Source organism: Artemia franciscana, chromosome 21 (assembly GCF_032884065.1).
Source record: "Artemia franciscana chromosome 21, ASM3288406v1, whole genome shotgun sequence".
In the NCBI taxonomy this organism is placed as follows: Eukaryota; Metazoa; Arthropoda; class Branchiopoda; order Anostraca; family Artemiidae; genus Artemia; species Artemia franciscana.
This window is the reverse complement of record NC_088883.1, coordinates 34,030,495-34,051,730: the sequence shown is the minus strand read 5'-3', so window position 1 is coordinate 34,051,730 and position 21,236 is coordinate 34,030,495. Positions and strand designations below refer to the sequence as shown.

General features: G+C 36.2%; 1 protein-coding gene across 2 annotated transcripts in view; it reads right to left on the bottom strand.

The window, feature by feature from the left end:
* The window catches only part of LOC136040976 (MAP kinase-interacting serine/threonine-protein kinase 1-like), a 73,861-nt gene that overhangs the window by 39,100 nt on the left and 13,525 nt on the right, over nucleotides 1-21,236 (bottom strand). The window contains exons 1-3 of one of the 2 annotated variants that reach the window (XM_065725451.1): nucleotides 19,426-19,662; nucleotides 10,238-10,369; nucleotides 1,205-1,302 (exon numbers count right to left, since the gene is read on the bottom strand). In XM_065725451.1, coding sequence (XP_065581523.1) covers nucleotides 1,205-1,302; nucleotides 10,238-10,369; nucleotides 19,426-19,501 — 306 coding nt within the window. In that variant the 5' untranslated portion in view covers nucleotides 19,502-19,662. Of the gene's footprint in view, nucleotides 1-1,204; nucleotides 1,303-10,237; nucleotides 10,370-19,425; nucleotides 19,663-21,236 lie in introns of those variants that run through there. The other variant, XM_065725450.1, reaches the window with a different exon arrangement.

The window sequence follows — 21,236 nt, the reverse complement described above, 5'->3', positions numbered from 1 at the left end:
ACTTTTTTCTAAATGTACATTATTATACTGGATAAACCTATCGATGACAGTGATAAAAGCTACAGTGGTCAATCATGGTTCTGAAGCGTGAATCCTTCGAAAAACGGAGGGGGATTTTGCTAGATGTTTTTCAGAGGAATTGTCTGTCTGCAGATTCTTTTGAGCAACCATCTGACTGACTGGATTTCAAACAGTAAACTCTACGAAAAAGGTGATTCTATGCTATAATGAGAGAAATGTTAAGATGGGTAGGAAACGTTCTGCGGATAAAGGTTGACAGATTGCCAAGTATGGTTTTTTCCGACAAGCATAAAGGGCCAAACAAAAAGCAGGTCATCCCCGAGTGGAGTGGGATAAGGTCGTAAGAATGGATTTAAAGGGAATTGAGACTTCTTAGGAGGCTCTAAACAAGGAAGCTTCGAATAAATTGGGATGGAGGGAGGGTGCGCGCCGTGGGGTAGGCCTTAGGCAGCTAGGTGCTGTAGTAGTTGTTAGTAGCAGTAGTCGCCTACCCGTATATTGGTTTAGTCTAATATACGGCATATTAAACAACCTTCTAAGGAACTATTACACCTAATAGTTTTCTCTGGGTAAATATATTATAATATAAATAAATATCTACCTATTTTATTGCCAAAGTTCGTAACTCTCAGCTCTGAAAACAATCATTTGACATTATAGGGTTTGACATTATATTATTTGGTTCATAGGTTTGACATTACAGGGTATCTGGGTTCAGTATTTTAGCTTTTTTGCCTGTTCCCGATGGAATCTGCTGCTAGCTCAGGTCTACCTAATCAACCACATCTTGACATAAACATGCACCAACATAAATTTCACAACCAACATAGGCCTAAATTCCATAAAAATGCACAAGATGATTAGAATCGAAATCTTTGATATGCTGATGGAACTTTTTTTTTCGAAGACAAAGTTGGTAAGACTCAATTTTTGGCATCCAATTTTTCCCAAATGTGACTCCATCTCAAATATGACTTATTAGAATGGTGTATGCGATATTTTTTCCATAATTATCTACTCTATCGGTTTACACCCACCTCTCTCTTACTATTAATTACAAAAAATACATTTCTAATACAATTTTCTTACCGAATGACTCGTTTATTAGGAAATAAAATTCACTAACCAACTGGAATTTAAAAAAAAGAAATAAAAAAAGAGAATTATTAAAACAAGTACATACTTTGACTGCATATTCAATGTCTGTCCAGATGTTAACACAAGTTTGCACGGAGGCGTATGCTCCTTCCCCAAGAAACTCTCCAGTGAGTCTATATAGATCTAAAAAAGAAATCAATATATTTTAAAGCCATGTCAATATCATCATATATATATATATATATATATATATATATATATATATATATATATATATATATATATATATATATATATATATATATATATATATATATATATATACATATATATATATATATATAAGACGAATACATATATAACACGTATATTTAAATACAACGACAGCCTATGGCTTTCTCCTGTTTTGATAAAATAAGTAAATAAATAAACGCGATCTTTAAGACTCTAGTTGAGCTTTCGTTTAAGTAATAATTATGGGGCTGTTTTAATCGTTGAATTTTAGTTTTAACCGGGGCAGATCCAGAGGGGGGGGGCAGGGACCCCAAGATTTTTCTGGCACCTTCATTCCTTGTTTTTATGGCACTTGGTATTAACCAAGTGACATATAGCAGTCGCCAATTCTGTCGGTCTGTCTGTCTGTCGGTCCCGGTTTTGCTACTTTAGGCACTTCCAGGTAAGCTAGGACGATGAAATTTGGCAGGCGTATCAGGACCGGACCAGATTAAATTAAAAATAGTCGTTTTCCCGACTTGACCATCTGCGGGGGGGAGTGGGGGCCCGGTTAATTCGCAAAAGATAGAAAAAAATGACATATTTTTAACTTATCAGCGGGTGATTGGATCTTAATGAAATTTGATGTTTGGAATGATATTGTGTCTCAGAGCTCTTATTTTAAATCCCGACCGGATCTGATGACATTGGGGGGAGTTGGAGGGGGAAAACCTAAGGTCCCGGTTTTGCTACTTTAGGCACTTCCAGGTAAGCTAGGACGATGAAATTTGGCAAGCGTATCAGGGACCGGACCAGATTAAATTAGAAATAGTCGTTTTCCTGATTTGACCATCTGGGGGGGGGGTGGAGTGGGGGCCGGTTAATTAAAAAAAATAGAAAAAATGAAGTATTTTTAACTTATGAGCGGGTGATTGGATCTTAATGAAATTTGATGTTTGGAATGATATTGTGTCTCAGAGCTCTTATTTTAAATCCCGACTGGGTCTGATGATATTGGGGGGAGTTGGAGGGGGGAAACCTAAAATCTTGGAAAACACTTAGAGTGGAGGGATCGGGATGAAACTTGATGGGAAAAATAAGCGCAAGTCCCAGATACATGATTGACATAATCGGAACTGAATTGCTCTCTTTGGGGTAGTTAGGGGGGGGGGGGGGTAATTCTTAAAAATTAGAAAAATGAGGTATTTTCAACTTACGAACGGGTGATCGGATCTCAATGAAATTTGATGTTTAGAAGGATAACGTGTCTTAGAGCTCTTATTTTAAATCCCGACCGGATCTGGTGATGGGGGCGGGGAGTTGGGAGGGGGAAACCTAAAACTTGGAAAACACTTAGAGTGGAGGGATCGGGATGAAACATGGTGGGAAAAATAAACACAAGTCCTAGATAGATGATTGACATAAACGGAACGGATCTGCTCTCTTTTGGGTAGTTGGGGGGGGGGGTATTCTGAAAAAAATGAGGTATATTTAACTTGCGAACGGGTGATCGGATCTCAATGAAATTTGATATTTAGAAGGATATTGTGGCTAAGAGCTCTTATTTTAAACCCGACCGGATCTGGTGACATTGGGGGGGGGTGGGGGGTGGGAGGGAGAAACCTAAAAATTGGAAAACACTTAGAGTGGAGGGATCGGGATGAAACTTGGTAGAAAAAAAAACACGAGTCCTAGATACATGATTGACATAACCAGAACGGATCCGCTCTCTTTGGGGTAGTTGGGGGGGGGGTTAATTCTGAAAAATTAGAAAAAATGAGGTATTTTTAACTTACGAACGGGTGATTGGATCTCCATGAAATTTGATTTCTAGAAGGATATCGTGTCTCAAAGCTCTTATTTTAAATCCTGACCGGATCTGGTGACATTGGGGGAAGTTTGGGGTGGGGAAACCTAAAATGATGGAAACACTTAGATTGGAGGGATTGGGATGAAACTTGGATGGAAAAATAAGCAGAAGTCTTGCATACGTGATTTACATAATTAGAACGAATCCGCTCAATTGCGGGGGGGGGGGTAATTCTGAAAAATAAGAAAAATGACGTATTTTTAACTTACGAAGGAGTGATCAGATCTTCATGAAACTTCATATTTAGAAGGACCTCGTAACTCCGATATCTTACTTTAAATCTCAACCGGATCAAGCGTAATTTTGGGGGGGGCAGTTGGGGGGGACCGGAAATCTTAGAAAATACTTAAAGCGGTGAGATCAGGATGAAACTGGATGGGAAGAATAGAAACCTGTCTAAGATACGTGACTGACATAACTAGACCGGATCTGCTCTCTTTGGTGGAATCGGGGGGGGGGGAGGGTAATTTTGAAAATTGAGGTATTTGTAACTTACGAAAGGGTGACCAGATCTTAATGAAATTTGATATTTAGAAGGATCTTGTGCTTAAGTTCTAATTTCAAATTCCGACCAGATCCTGTGACATTCGGGGGAGTTGGAGGGGGGAACCGGAATTCTTGGAAAACATGAAAATTGGAGTATTTATATCTTACGAATAGATGATCGGATCGTAATGAAATTTGATTTTTAGAAGGAATTCATGTCTCAGAGCTCTTATTTCAAATCCCGACCAGATCTTTTGACATTGTGGGGATTTGGAGGGGGAAATCTTGGAAAAACACTTGGGGAGTAGGAATCGGGATGAAGCTTGGTGGATAGAATAAACAAATGTCCTTGATACGTGATTGACAGAATCGTACTGGATTCGCTCTCTTTAGGGGAGTTGGGGGGGAGGGGTTCAGTGATTTGGCGAATTCGGTGCTTCTGGACGTGCTAGGGCGATGAAAATTGGTAGGCGTGTCAGGGAGCTGCACAATTTGACTTGATAAAGTCGTTTTCCCAGATTCGACCATCTGGGGGGCAAAAGGGAGAGGCAAAATTAGAAAAAATTAGGTATTTATAACTTACGAGTGGGTGATCGGATCTTAATGAATTTTGAGATTTAGAAGGACTTTGTGACTCAGAGCTCTTATTTTAAATCTTGACCGGCATTAAGCCTCTTATTTTCCTTTTTAAATCAATCTATTGATTCATAGAATTTTGTTAAAGCTCATACCATATGATCTCTTGGCTCTTAGCTCTTCTCGCCTCGTCACAAGTGCCATATGAGCTCTAAGCTCTTGTTATTTTCCTTTTTACTCTTTCTTTAGAATAAATTTGTCAATTATTGGCAACTTTGTCACATTCCCCCCCCCCTTCCACGATTCTGCTCATTAACGCCCTTGTCACATTAGGCTTCCCCCAAGATTTTGCTTTAGATCCGCCCCTGGGTTTAGAGATGACTTAGGACAATTATAGCTGTTATGCTAAGAATAAAAAGGAATCCCTAAGAAAAAAAAGACAAAAATTGAGGTACAAAATAAAGCACAAGCACTTTACTATAACTTTTTTACTTATAAAGTATGTCATGCCCACCTCGTGTTTTTGTTTTGAATCTTCAAACAATTCAATTTGTTCAGGTAACAGAATTTTTTTTCTCGTACTGCCTTTAGAGGTAAACGTATCTTTGGTACAGCGCTTATTTCTTTCCGAATTCTACAAATATAAGGAAACAATCATGGACCGGTTTATTTGAATTGTTTTTCAAAAATATACTACATATACTGCGAAAGAATAATTTTGTTCGTTATTTTTCAACTTCAGCTTTTACTCTCATTGGAAAAGCTTATTTCTTTATAAATTAATCATATTGAAAATTTTAGGCTTTGCGCTTGATATTAGACATGGACTAAACTCTAGACCACAAGCCGTGGCCGTCATTTGAATGCAACATCAATATTAGTTTCAAGTAGAGTAGAACTTGGCTACAAGCTAGCATAGAGAACAAGTTGAACGGAACACAAAAAGCATAGATTATCGAATACCCGACACATGTCTGGCAACTTAATCGCTGACACGATTTGCATACTGAACAGCAAAAGCTTGTCTTAGGTAAGAACATAAGACAACGCGATAGAAAAGAGGCAAATACAAGTAGGATAATTTAGGGAATATTATACAAATCATTAGAGCATTCGTAGGTACAATCAGCAAATTACTTGGGGGAGAAAGGTGGAACGAACACAGAACATGATTTTAAAGAGAATACGGCCTTTTGAAGGAGAGGGGGGGGGGGCAAATCTAAGAAAATCTAGTGAAATATATGATATGCAGGAAACATTACGAGCATTAAAACTCCCGGCATACCTGCATTCGTAGAAAAACATACAAACACTTGGGGGTGGGGAGAGAAAGATGGACACGAATATGGTAATCCATTTGGAGGAAGTACGACCTTTTGAGGGAGGGAAAATAATAATAAAAAAACACAAAAGCAGGCAAAGTGTAAAAACCTATAGGAAAAATCGCAATAGTAAAACTCCAGGTATGATAGCATTCCTAGATATAAACAAACAAAGACTTGGGGGAGAGAAAAGTGAGCACAAACACGATAATCCATTCGAATGAGTTCCACCTTTTGAGGGAGGGGGCAGATTGGACCCACATTACCTTTATACTTTCCTGAATAAAGGGTTGATAAGATTTCACACCAGTATCGGGCTGATTTTTCAAAATCAAGGCTTTACATGATTTAATATTTTAATTTTGTTTTAGCTCACTTTCCACATTACTTCAGTGGAGATTTGGCTGATCTTTTAGGGTAAAATAAATCAAATCTCTCAAATAGCAACTTCTCGCAATCAAAATCTATTGCTAAGAACCAGAAGTGGTTTTCACCATTTTATGGGGGTATCTACTGAAATTTACAAGAGATATTCCTGTTCTCCCTTTTGAATCTCAAATGAGTTTAACCATTGTTCAAATGTTTTTTTTTCCAATTTTCAGCTTACTCTCCCCTCTACCAACGATTGTTCTATTGTTTCTTATAATTTTCAATTCACTCCCCCCTGTCTTCCATGTAAATGCCTGCAGATCTTATAAAAGGTTTTTTTTGCTTGGTTAAGAATCTCAATCGATAAAAACACATTTTCCAAAGGATATTTTTTTTATATTGCACGCTGTAATGGATCAATATCGATTGGTATTGTCATAACATGTCATCAAAATAGGTCAATACGTGAATAATGAAAAAAAAATGGTATAAGACTATTTTTTTGAATGCGAACGACTACATTCTACTGTGCTAAGATTCCTTGGCGTTTCCAGAAACACTTAAGTGGCAGAGAGTACGCAACTCCTCGTAATAAGTCTAATAAGTGCAGAATTTTGATATGTAATGGGTCACTTTCACTGGCGCCAATTCACGACAATCTGGGGGGACAATTTTTTTTTTTTTTTTAAATAAAAGAGACATTTTGGTGCTTGTGTCTTATAGCCGCCCCACTCAAGTTCTGTCGAGAAGTGAATTTTGGTTAATGCTAATGAAACAAAAGAAAATATTATGAAAATATAATACTTTATCAACAAAATAATGAAAACTACAACTTAGAAATATGCGCCTAGAACACACAGGCCACAGACGACGATTTGTAAGCCCTAGAAGAAATGAAACGAATTGCACTAACAAATAGTGTTCTACTGTGAGGAAACCACTTATTGACACGCAAACCGAGTTGTTCATACATGGCCTAGTTGTACACTCCAAAAAAAGGTCTTTATCGAAAGAGTATCAAGTCATGCTGTGTCCACTGACGGACCATTTTGTTTTGAACTGCACCCCCTTATCCCAGAAAAGTAATTTCACTTCTTGGCAAATCCCAAACTGTCATTTTAACATCCATCGTTAGACACTGGTTCCTATCAATACAGATCGTATGCTGCATGAATTTCACCCCCCCCCCGGTCTGAAAAACTGGTTATTTCATTAGAATTAACCAAACTTCACTTCTCGGCAGAATTTGAGTGTGGTGGCTATAAGACACAAGTGCCGGCATTTTTCAAAGAATATACCCCATAAAGATATTTTTTAAAGTATAGGGAAAAGGAAAAAAAACTTGAGTTGCGCATACCCCCTGCACCCCCAATTGACGCAACTGGTCAACCCCAACTTTCATTTCCATTGCATTGTTTTTGCCGTTCTAAAATGAATGGAACCAAGTCCCCTAACAGGCAAACATGTGATGAAGCTTGATCAAAAATGAAAGTAAAAGTCAAAAGAAGAAAATCGAAGTTGTTTTAACTGTTAAACCAAAACCGAGAGGTTATAGTCAAAACAGGAACACATGCTGTGAGTTTTGGTAAAATTCAAGAAGAGATGCTTTCACTAGCTTGGAAAATATTTGCATTAGAATAAAAAAAATTAGGAACGAAAGCCTAAATTATACCTTAGGAAGTGGTTTTCAAGCTATCTCTCATGCCACCCTATTATTACATAGGACATACTTTTATACAAGCCCCAACGTAGGAAAATGGTATGTTTTCATGATTTTGTTAAGTATGCTTTTCTTTGACTATAGGTTCGGAAAACATAAGTCTATTGACATAATAGTATTTAATGCCGTATTGTGTTCTTTTTCGAATATAACACAATCTCTAATTCGTTAAAACCGTACAAATCATGATTTAGCAAAGTCGATAGGCTCAGAACACTTGCTAGGTCTCATGGGTGATGTAGATATATCTTGGAGGTTTCTTTTTTAAAGCCCAGTTTTCACAAGCGCATGGGAGGTTCGCATCCTTTGGAGGGACAGGGGGTGGAGTTAAATACTTCAAATTACCTTCCTGAGGCGCCAGCTCTGGAAAACTAAGATATTTTTGACCAACAACTACGTTCCAAGATAGCAAAAAGCCTCTAACACACAATTCTATCGGGGTTTTAATCACTAGTTCTTCGAATTCTATTAAACGTTTTACGAAAAACGAACTATTTTATCAACGTCTGTAAAATTTCACATCAATATTTCGTAGTTAAACCGGTCTTCTTCTCCCCCCCCCTCAACAAAAAAATATAAAATGCCCCATCAATGTTTGTTTGAGCACAAGACGCAATGAAAATCTCATCACAACTTTAAATAACATTATTATCGGATATTAAATGCAAGTCTCAATAATACAACTAAGCAATTCAGAAACAGACCAATAGCAATGTTGTAAATATCAACAAGGACAGACAACATAGTAAAACCGGTTTTGGAAATTCAATTCAACAGGCATTCGCGAGGGGATTATGAGTCTACAACATTGAAAAACGCACTACTGTCAATACTGAACCGTCATAAGTAATAATAACAGATTAGAAAACGACAGTATACCAACTTTTATCTTCTGTGATGAATTGTAAAACTGCTTATATCCATATACATTTAACGTTTTACGAAAAACGAACTATTTTATCAACGTCTGTAAAATTTCACATCAATTGGTTCTATCCCACTTTCTAGGGCTGCCATGTGAATAAGGTAAAGATAGCTAGTACACACTGCTAATGAAAGATGACAGACAGCCAAAGATCTTTCTTTTCGGTCATAAACGAAGAGTAGGTTAAGGGGTGAAGCTTTGGGCATAAGCCTAGAATTACGACTGCTGTGAAGAAAACGTGTTAAGAAAACAATTCGTATTTCATGATAAGCAGAATAATTGTAGTTTAAACATTTTGACAGCCATTCTACTAAATTTTACCCCCACCCTAATATATAGCCCAAATTACATATTCCCCATGCCTTTTCCGGTTCTTGATTTCGTCACTTGATTCAATTTACAAGTAGACGGACGGAGAACAAGAGTGACGCATGGCAAAATGCATGAATTATTTACTCGGCTATTTATTTGCCCGTTAGGGAAGGTTGGGGTACAGTATAATGAAATTTCAGTTAAAATGCGTACAACTACAATTTGTTCTGTATATTATGAAGTAAGAATCGTTTTATTAATACATTTCTTTCTAAACAGCCTCAATTCTAGGCTCATACCAGGCTTTAAACAGATTGAGTTGGAGTAGGAGCATGCGCAACTGTGTTGACCTTAGGCGACTGAGAGCTGCAGCGATCTGTTAGTATTAGTAGTCAAGTCAATAATCAATTAAAATAGAATCCTCGTGGCCTCAACACGGGGAAAATAACATGCTGGCAACAGGACATTCACACTTTTGGGACATATTTCACATTATCATGAAAAGAACTCATTTCACAAAACTTAAGAAGGCCTACTGCAAAAATTGTATGATTGGTTAGCTTGACATAATGCACTATATTAGCATAACAATCAGATATAAGTTCAAATCTCCAGGCCAGTAACCGGTCCTACTATTGTCTTATAAAAAAACAATTACTGAAGCAGTCCGGAATTTCGTATAAGATTATTTTGCATATTCTCTCAAAAGACTTGTTTTACCCCAAAAGTGAAGTTTGTAAAAGATATAACTAACTTGTCATTATATTATTCGTTTTTCTGTCGACACAAAAATAACATTATCGAGTGTTCCATTCCATAAGTTCATGTGACATTTTCCTCTCTTTTTAGGAGGGGGCTGGGGGTCGCATAGTTTCTCACAAGAGTTCATTTTGACCCCACCTATCAGGAAATTTTCAAATTAAGAAAAAGAAATCCCAATTGTGATCTTTTTTGTCAACACTAAAAATCACCATAAGTGTTTCGTTCCGCAAGTGTGCGCATTTTTTTTGGAGTGGGGGAGGGAGAAGACGTCTTATTGTAAGATCACACATTTGGAAATTTTGGAAGAAAAAATTGTGACTATTTTCTCAGTGTCTAAAGATACCAAGACGAAAATACCAAGCGATTGCTTTAGCAAAAAAAAACGCCAAATAAATAGTGGCTTAATTGGGTCGTATTTCCAGTGATTTTCTTTTTTATCTAAGACCAGTGACATTATTATACTAATTCCACAACTTATTAATAAAAAGCTCTTACTATGTTTACCAAAAAGCAGAGCCACACCTTTACACCTCTAGTAACAACATTCCGGAACCGTAACTTACCATGGAATGTGGAAGAATACACACTGGAGTCGGTTCTCTTCTTCCTCCTTCGTCTTTTTTGGGCCTCCTCCTTTTGACGAAGTAATTGGGCCTGTCGCTCATTTGGTGGTAGCTCAACTAACTCCGCTTCGCCTTCAAAAATAAACAATTTATTTTTATAAGTTCTATATACAGCAAAAGTTCGTATCCAGGATGTTTTTCGGAAGGGGGGGGGTACAAAATACTTTTCCCAGGGGGTTTACAAAAAACTTTAAAAGCGCCTCAAAATTTGCTTACATTCATTTTTGTTACATTTTTGCGAGTCGGGCAAAAATTTCGAGTGGAATGAGGGGGGGGGGGGTTCAAGGTTAGTGTAACCGTCAGAAGGGAAATAACGGAGCCACAGTTTTAAACCCTTTCCGAGTTTACTGTAATTTCATTTATCTTATGGATTTGTTTGATATCCCTCTCCCTTATCATGCCGTGGCATTTGGAAGGGGTATGGTCAAGTTATATCCCCCCCAAAAAAATCCTGCGCAACCGGCTGACCCCTAGGGCAGCCACGCTAAGAGATAAATATTGTTAGGATTGAATTTAACGATATATAGACAGAAGGCCTTCAATCCCATGCCCTCCTTTCAAAATATCGATGTTTTCACATTTTATATTCTTATAGCAACATTATAAAGATTCCCACAATTTCTTATACTTTCCTTACAAATCGCTTAGTTTTTTCTTTTTTTTTTAAATTCGCACTCATCACAAAATTAAATACTTTTTTAGAAGTCACCAATTTTGGACTAAAAAGCTACAAGTGGAAGCAAGAAGCTGGATACTGTCATGATGAAACCGAAAGGGTACAATCTCGCGTTTTTAAAATTCTAAGTGAGCACAGTACTTGTTCGTGACAAGGGTTTTCCTTTGAGCATTAACAAAATATTAGGATGCAGCGGGTTAAGGAATAAGATAAGATGTGAAAATTTTCACGTGCTACTAAATAACGCTTCGTGATTCGGTACATAATGCATATTAGGCAACCTTTAAGCCAAAGGTAATGAAATAGTTTTAGCCCCATTCAGGAGGTTGTACCGTACTTCTTATGAAATAAATTTTCACCCACAACAAAATAAATACCACGTACGTGCCTGCCATTTTACATTCAGAAGCTAGGGGTGCAAGCAATAAGTTTGATGTTATCATGTCAAAAATGAAAGAATATTCAAACCTACTCACAACCCGTAAGTTTTATAACTACAAATTCACATTTTTAAGAACATTCAAATAACCATTTTCTAAGAGCTTCCTAAGAGTCCTTAAAAAGCAAGGGAGAGCCATGGCCACTTTTCCCCCCACACTCCATGGAAACTTTTAGCAGGAGTCTAAGATTTTCACGCAAATTAAAATAGAGAAAAGAAATGGCGCAAAATGAAATAAAAACTAGATTATATAGCTTTTATTTAGCGATATTTACTTGCATTTTTGAAGTGTTAAGACTTGTTGACTTTACACCATTTGAAAGGGCATTTAAAGGTTTTTTTTTTTTTTTTTTTTACAATATCATAATTCTACGCAGTTCCTAGGAAGTAGATATCTCAGAAATCCAATGAGTGTATATAGACCCAATAAGTAAATTTCTTACATTTTAACTTATTTTCAAAAGTACAAAAAAAAAACGCTTTTCAGTCAATAGGAAGACGATAACGTGAATAGGTGCACTTGTGTATTATATCAACCCTACTGTCGTTATTGATCTGTTGAAAGACCGGTTTTTAAGTGTGCACTTGGAGATAATTAGATTATGAAATCTACCAAAATATGACGAAGATATAATACTTTAGTAACAAAAATTATAGAAACTACCACAGAGAATTACCTAAACAATACTATATATTAAACATTTAATCAAAAAATATTCCTGCATAGTAGTTTATCCCACTCAGAGTAAATCTAATTACCTCCGAGTACACACAAAGAAACCGGTATTTACAAACAACGGTGAGGTCGCTATAATACACAAGTACCCTTGAATATAAATTTGTGATAGTACTACTATTATCAACGACTCGCTGCAGCACCGAGCCGCCTGAGGTCAAAACAGCTGTACACACCCCCTCCATCCCAACGTATTAACTCTTTAACCCATATCATAAGGTCCCGGTTCCCTTTTTATTCTTTCGTGAGAACTATTCCCATTCCATTCGGTCACAATCCCTAATAATAGGGCAAATTTTGTTTCTTTTTCAACTTCTTAATTAAAATACCCGAAAAAAAATTCCTAATACAAAATATCAAAAAGAAAGTATTTTCAAAATCTAAGGGAGGACCAATGAGTTCGCATTCACATCAGGAGTCTATCGGACACATAACATATATACCACCAATATGTTAAAACTTATGAAAATAATCCATAAATCAAAATTTGTATTCATGGCCCTTAAATGATGTTCAAGTATGAATATCATTCATTAGTATGATTTGAATATTATTCAATATTTTAATATTAATCGAGAATCACCAATTTTGTCCATTTACTTGAACACACTATTTACTGCCAAAATGATATAATTGCTCAAAAATTCAATTAGACTAAAAGAAGAATTTTTAGAAAAATTTGTATGATGAGACTTGTAAGATTTTATTTAAAATAACGTTCTTACTTAAATGAAAATCTTCCACCTAAATCATGGTTACAGCAGTAGCTGCAATCTAGTAAAAAGCGAACCACAGCCCGGAGTAACATAAAAGTTGAAAAAGGGCAAAAAGAAATTTACTGCCATTTTGAAGAAGAACCTGACCTCCCATGAAAATGGCGTCAGATCGAAACAAAAAGTACACCATTGGAATCAGCATGGTCGGCAACCTTGAGAAGGACGGTTACAGTCCTCCACCTTGAACACCAAGGAAAATCACTTGATTTTCACAGTGCCTAGGTTTAATTTTAGGGTGCCCTCCCCGGGTACTGGTTCATAGGGACGCTGGCTCGTAAGCCACTTTTTGATCTGATCGAGCAAAATTTGAGCCCTAATTTTTCAGCTCTAACGCCCCAGTTTGCTTTGAAAATGTATTCAACTATGCCTGTTACAGTTCCTTCTAATGAAAGATACTTAGCAAATTAAAGTTAATTAAAAACTATCTTAGACATCAGGGATAGCCAAGTAACTGTTGGCAAACTTGAGTTAATCCACATAGAACATGATGTGGCTTTAAAGCTTTCATATGAAGACATCTGCTTCGATAAAAGTATGTAAAGTTAAGTTTTAACTAACAGGACAGATTGATTGTATATAATTTAAATTGTATGTGTACTGGGTCATCAATAAAAATGTGTTTCCTGGAATCTGAGAGTTTTATCTTGAACCTTATATATATATTTGACAATATATTAATGATAGTAAAACGATAAAATGAATATACAGTAAATAAATATACTTTTTAGAGAATAGAAATACTGTAATATGATACCTATGTTACCGTGAATGTCCAAAATCTGGTTAATCTGGTCAGATAAGACCAAGAACAGATCAGATCAGATCCAGAAAATATCGCATCAGACCGAGAAAAAAATTTAGAAATTTCTTTTTCTGTTTGGATTCAATTAGCTTTGCGAGTCAGCTTTTTCAGTCTTATGCTAGCTATGTTGGTAAAAATTAAAATTAGGTTAGATTGTTAGTTTAGGTTAGGTTGAATTTGGTTATGAATATCAAAAATTCGTTAACTATCTAACCGAACTAAACCCAACCTGTCATCATCAAACTTTGCATTAAACTGAAAAAGTAGACTGGCAACAGTGACTAAATCCAAGAAGAAAAAAAAATGTATTTCGGGCATTCACCAGTGAATGTCGACATTCACCAACTTCGGATATTCGCGGTAATATTTATAATTGGTTTGTTAACAAGAGGGCGCTAGATGCAATTCTTGCCCCGGGAGCTGACAGTCAGAATCTGCCCATGTAATATAGTAGCAAATCTATAGATAATCGGTGAGATTGGGTATTCCATTCAATACTGTTTCAATATAATGGTCACTAACTTGACAGCCCATCCCCAAACGAGGTCATATATTGCCACAGGCTATACAGGAAACTTAGCTGGTTCGATTAGGTCTTATCTTCAACAAGGGTTTTCAGACGAAGTCGCCTATGATCTTACTTTTTCTGGTGGCTATAGTCCCCATTGGCGTTTTTAAAGGCTCAGAAGATCAACCAGGCATTTCACGTCAACTAAACAGAAGCAAAATCAGTATGGTCAGCTTAGGACTAAATCTTGCTCCATTAGGCCACAATTTATTTCCGTTTTTTCGTAACACTGGCTCTTCATGATTTATAGACTAAACTATTTAGCAAGTGTTTTTGTATCTTTTTTTTAAGTATTTGATCAATATTTGATTGTAAGTGTTATCATTTGTTTTTTCTTTATATTATATTGTAGCGTACTCCTCATTTTTTGAGGGAAATAAAGAAAATAAATAAATTAGGGGGAGAGCGCATGGGACAATTCCATTGTAGACCATTATATTTGGAAAATATGTTGAAAGGTGAACCAAATGGTACTACTCCCTTGTTTTATGAAAATTAAGTTCAGAAGAGGTTATTTAAAAGCGTTACCAAATACAATCGAGATTTTGATTCAGAAGAACTTACTATAATCATGGTTTCTCCTAATGTTTCATTTTTTTTTTTTTCTAAACCAGAATTCCAACTGAGATTAGTACTTGTGTATTATTCAGAACACACTCAATAAGTGAGGTTAGGTCCTTTCGTGAAACAAACTACGATGCAGGTACATTTTAATTAGGTTAGCCTAACCTAAATGTTCCTTCTCGTAGGAGAAGTTGTGTCCGTTGACGCACTGTTTTGTTGTGGGCAACAACTCTTATCCTTGAAAAATATAATTACCTCTTTTCAGTCTTTGGCAAATCCCAAATCTTCATTTCAAAATCCATGTTCAGACACTATCTTCTATCACTATGAGTAGCAAACTAAATTGAGTTTTGTCTTTGTGGCTATGAGACCGGATTTTCTCACAAAATGTACCTTACATCGTAGTTTGTTTCACGAAAGAACATAACTTCACTTATTGATTGTGTTCTTAATAATACACAAGTACCCTGACATTTTGTTTCTTCCAGCAATTATGATAGTTTACCGGCTGTGGTTCACACAGTTGCGCAAAAATAGCTAACTTCGAAGACCACACTGCCTTTCCATGACGAAAGTAAAACAGTTCAAAATAGGGATGAAACTTTTTATTGACAGTGAACAGATATAAAATTTAACTGGATATTTCGAACACATATACAGTGTTTATCATCAGCAGTAAAACTAAAAAAAAGTTTTATATCTGTTCACTGTCAAAAAAAGGTTTCATCCCTATTTTGAACTGTTTAACTTTCGTCAAAAAAAAGCTGCTTTTGCGTTTATTTTTTATTTTTGCGGAAAGCTCGGGAATATTTCAACTGACCCGTTGATATATATATATATATATATATATATATATATATATATATATATATATATATATATATATATATATATATATATATATATATATATATATATATATATATATATATATATATATATATATATATATATATATATATATATATATATATATATATATATATATATATATATATATATATATATATATATATATATATATATATATATATATATATATATATATATATATATATATATATATATATATATATATATATATTTATCCGTAAACGTAGGCTAAACGCACCCGTTTTCTATTCAATTTCATGTCTCTAGTTTTACTGCGCCTTAACCCTTAGTTACAGCTTAGATACCAATACAGTTATGAAAATTCGATTTATTTTTGGGACACAATGCGCGGTAGCGATGCTAGCGGCTGGAGACAGGAAACTGGTGGTATCTAATTGGTATCAGGAAACTGGTATTGGTATCTAAGCTGTGTAGTACTGCGTTCCCGCCTATGGTGTTGTAGTACGATCTACGCGTCGGAGCGCGGGCTTGAAGGAGGCGCCAAGTTCAGAGCTCTTTACCAAAAGCTTCTCATGGGCAAGATAGGAGTTTTCATAACTGTGTATTGGTATCTGAGCTGTGCCCTTAGTTCTCCTAGTGTGTAATTCGCAGAAAAGAGGAACTTTAATCTATCTTACAGAACATGAGTTGTAATCCCCTTATCGCTGATGAACTTCTCTTATTACTAGGAAGTAAAAGAATGGTAATTTACAGATTATAGCATGTAAACAATTTAACTATTATTCATTTAATTCCTGAGCACGTTTTCTCGCACGCACTGGAAAAATCCCAACATGTGGATTTGCGTTTCCGCAAAAGGACAGGTAAAAAAATTGTCCTCGATCCGCATAATCTGAAGTTTTCCCCAAAACGCACCATGTAGAATCTAGGGGCAGCAGCTAAAAAAGACCAATTTGATGTGTACAGTTCTGCTTTTTTGCTGCAACTGTGTGTAAGCAGTATTGAGTTAGAAAAAAACCGCAGTCAGGTCAATCCAGGGTAGAAGGTCGATACTTATCTTTTAGCAAATACACACTCCAGAATTTGGACCTATAAAATCAGACAATAACCGAGTTATTGCTGCCTGTATACGGAGACAATTAGCTTCAACTCAGTGAAAAACAACATTGCAGTTATTCTTTAATAAATATTTAGTTGGTATTTTGGTTAGGTTACATTTTGCATATAGCCCCGCTATACTTAACTTATACTTGGTGTGTGCTAATGCTGTTTCCAAATATAGCCATTACTACTATAGCATTTGCCCTTCCCACGCTTATATCTACGCATTTGGGGACATTAAAGAGTGAAAAAGGGACACGTTTTATAATCTTATTACATAAAACAGAACATTTTCCAACTCTATATATATTTTGGTAAAAAAAATAATAATATCAGTTTCACCAAAGTAGCTCCTCAATACATTTTTTTAGCATCCAGGTTTTGCCAGAGATATCGCAAGCAAAAGGTTTTCTCTAAAGTAAAAGGTTTACATGTTTATACGAGTTTCGTGCTTTAACACTGAGCATTTTGTATGAATGACTTATTTGATTTATTTCCTTTTTCATTATATTTGATGCTAACTAGCTGCTTTCCAAAGCGGATTTGGGTCAATAATACAACTATTGACAAGTTTAGTCTCTAGTTTTTGAGATTTAAAGAAAGACACAATATAGCTAAATGACAAATTTGGGATGCTCAGGGGAAACATTCATGGACCAAAAACTTGGCAACCCTGAACTATAATTTTGACCATTGAGAAGATTAGGTCTATGATTGCAATAGTCTTGAATTGATATTATCAAAAAATGATTTGAAAAAACGGATAACAATTCGGAAAACGTGATAACCTGATTAATAGAAAAACTTTGCGTATTATAAAGCAAGAATTTCATTGTTTTAGGGTTTTCTTTTAGTTTTTCATACATGCTAGGACTATATCTGGGACCATCAGGGGGAGGGGCCGTCCAAAAGAGGGGCAACCGGGGTAAGCTGCCCTGGGTGCCATAGCTGGGGGGGGACTCGACTTGTTATTTTTCTGAATGAAGAGGGAATTAGTTGCCCTGGGGGCCATCAACCCTAGAAACGCCCTGTTGGGGTGCAGTGTCAGAAAAGCGGAAACAATACTTGGTAAAAGCATAAAGTAAGGAAACTAATTGTACAGGCTAGCCTATCTGTATTTTATTTATGTGTCCTTTAGATGTAGTCAGCCCCCAGGCCAGGAATACTAATAGGCTCACTTAAGTCGGGCCTATGGGCAAACATTGCCAGGGGCTGCAATAAACTATCACTTAGTGATTTTTTTCTTAAGAAGCGGGACTGCTGTGATTTATCGTCATAGTGACAGATGCACTCAGCTGCCATACAGCCTATAGCCTGCACAAAAAAGTGACTTTAAAACAATATAGAAATTCCATGACCACTTATACACCGACAAAATTCTCCCAAGAAAGGCAGCTGAGAGTTTGGTATTATCTTTCTCTTTCATTACTTTTGGTTCATCAGATCCGTTCTGTTCAGTGCTTCCACTATCCCCAGATTTTCGGGGACTTACCCAAAAATTTCAGAAAAACGGAGCAACAATAAGGCTTGAGCCTAGAAGCATCAAAGCTTTAAATCCGGCGCTATCAATCCCCTGTTACCCTGAAATCCCAGTTTAGCCTTTAAATTGTAAAGAATTTTACGCAAACCATCGCAATTTTTCAAATTAATAGGCTATTAAGGGATTTCTTTTTAAGAAACGAGAAAATCGGCAAATTTTCGTTAATAGCCTAGGGCGGTAAATGTTTAATTTCGTTCCAAGAGCTCTAAACTGGAAACTATGTTGCAAAGCAGCACAATTTCCAGTTTAGAGCATTTAGAAACGCTAATTCTAGAAGCACATCCATTTCTGGTTGATCCTCCTCCTCCATGGGGCAAACTAAAAATGCTTAAAGTGGGCTCGCTTACAGGTAACATTACTTGGAGAGCGGAACGTATTAGTCCATGAGCCCCAAGGGCAGCGGAGTGAGGTCTATATTCTATATTTATTTAATAAACCTCGTTTGAGGTTGTTTTTTTTTTTAGTTTTATCACTCTTTGTTGAATAAATATAGAATATGAACATCGCCCCGCTGCCCGCGAGGCTCATGAACTAATACTCTTCGCTCTATAAGTAATGTTACCTGTAAGCAAGCCCAATTTACACATTTTTAGTCTCGTTGGAGGGGGATTTTAGAAATCTAAAAAATGAATGTGCTTCTCTAATAATGACAAAGAAACGATATGCGATCATAAGAACCATCAACATGCAGTAATACGCACTTTAGAGCACTTGGAACGAAACTAAACATTTACCCCTAGGGCTAAAAATAAGACCTGGACAAAATCGAAATAGGGAAGGGGGCATTGATTATATTAGGGCAGTACATTCGAAGGGACGCCGAAGATGTGATTATTTCAGCTGGTGAATTAGTAAAGAAAAGTCTTACATTTAAATCGTCATGTAGAGTCGTATCCAGGATTCTTGTTCGAAGGAGGGGGGAAGAAAATTAAAAATGCACCCAAATTGTTTAGCCTATATTCGTTTTTATGGGTTACACATTTTTTTTCTAGGGAGGGGGGTCAAAGTCCACCCATGGATACGGCCTTGTCAACAATATCTCATTTCTTGAGGGGGCAGAAATGGCGTCTAGCTACAACTGGGGGTAATTACCTTGATCGGAGAAATTGCTATCAACGCTTTCTTCTTTAACCATCGTTGTTTCCCGTATTGTTCCGAGTCGGTGCATAGGAAGCAAATCCAATTGCAATCCAAATTAAATTCTTGTCAATTAAATAAAAGATGGTGAAAGATAAATTAAAAGAAAACGAAACTTATTGCTTTATAAAAGCGTTTATCCAACTACGTTACAGCCTCCTCACATGATAGCAAACCGGCGACTAGTTTCAATTGCGTAGTTTCACCCGCTATTTGGATTCTTCTTGAAGAGCGCGTATGCGCCCTGAGCTCTTGTTTGATAACAAAGACTCGTTCCACAGTCAGCTGATATTTAAAAACAAACATCAATGATGCAATATTTTCATCATCAATTTTCGCTCTATTTATTCTAAAAATTAAATTGTTACAAATTTATCATAGCTTGCAGATAAAACTGGGTTTGATAACACTAAAAAAAACGGATTTTCTGTGAAAAATAAGCGTACTTCCGCATTAACCAGTACACACTCGAGAATTGAAGTTAATCCTAATCAAATATAGCAAAATATGATGAAAATATAAAACTTTAGAAACACGATTATGAGGACTACTATTTAGAATTGTGGAAAGAGGGCCACCCAGAACACATTATATTAAATACCTAACCAAAATACCAACTTTATATATTAAATATTTTATTAAAATATAGCCTAGCTACAACGTAGTTTATTTCAGAAATCTAAGCTAATTGTCGCCGAACAGAGAATCTTAAATTAGTTTTCCGCTGATCCAATTGAGTAAACTTCTCGAGTGTGTACTGGCTAATACGGAAGCAGCAAAATTAAGAGCGAATTTCAAACTTAAATGCGTATAAAAATAACAGATAAAAGATCAAAAATATAAATGAGCTGCAATGACTATAAATGAAGAAACCAACAGAAAACTAAAATAAAGGTAGGCCTATAAGCCTAGAATTAGGGCTGTCGATAAGGAAATATGTTGAGGAAAACAAATTTTACTTCATAATATATAGAATAATTGTCGTAAATTCATTTTGACTGCAAGGTACTTGTCTGTTACAGCGCCTATGTTAAGTTCGTCATCTAAGTAGAACCCCTTTCTCTAACTAACCCTAATGAAATATCACAGAATATGACGAAATGTAATACTTTAGAGAAAAATTGGGGCTATATATTTGGACATTAGAGGGGGGGAGTATAGCGGATATGCATGCAAAATGTGCTAGGTACAATTATTATGTATACTATGAAGTAAGAGCCGTGTTATAACTACACTGTCCAAATACTTTACCCCTACCCCCTAATGTGCAAATATATAGCCCGAATTATATATTCCCCATCTATTCTGTTACTTGTCTTTGTCTCACGCTAAGATTAAAGAAACTAACGAAACAAGAGCTAAGAGCTCATATGACACTTGTGACGAGGACGGAAGAGCCAAGAGCTCATATGGTTTGAGGTCTAGCAAAATTCTAAGAATCAATAGATTGCTTTAAAAGGAAAATCAGAGGCTTAATGCCGGTCGGGATTTAAAATAAGAGCTCTGAGTCACGAGGTCCTTCTAAATATTAAAATTCATTAAGATCCGATCACCCACTCGTAAGTTAAAAATCTCAATTTTTCTAATTTTTCCTCTCCCTTCAGCCCCCCAGATGGTCGAATCGGGGAAAACGACTTTATCCGACTTCTGTATGGATCATACAATCTTACTGGGAAAGCTGCAACATATTGGAGTGAGAGGAATAGCCCTACAATGGTTTGAATCTTAACTTCAAAATAGGTGCATCTACATTGGTGACGACCCGG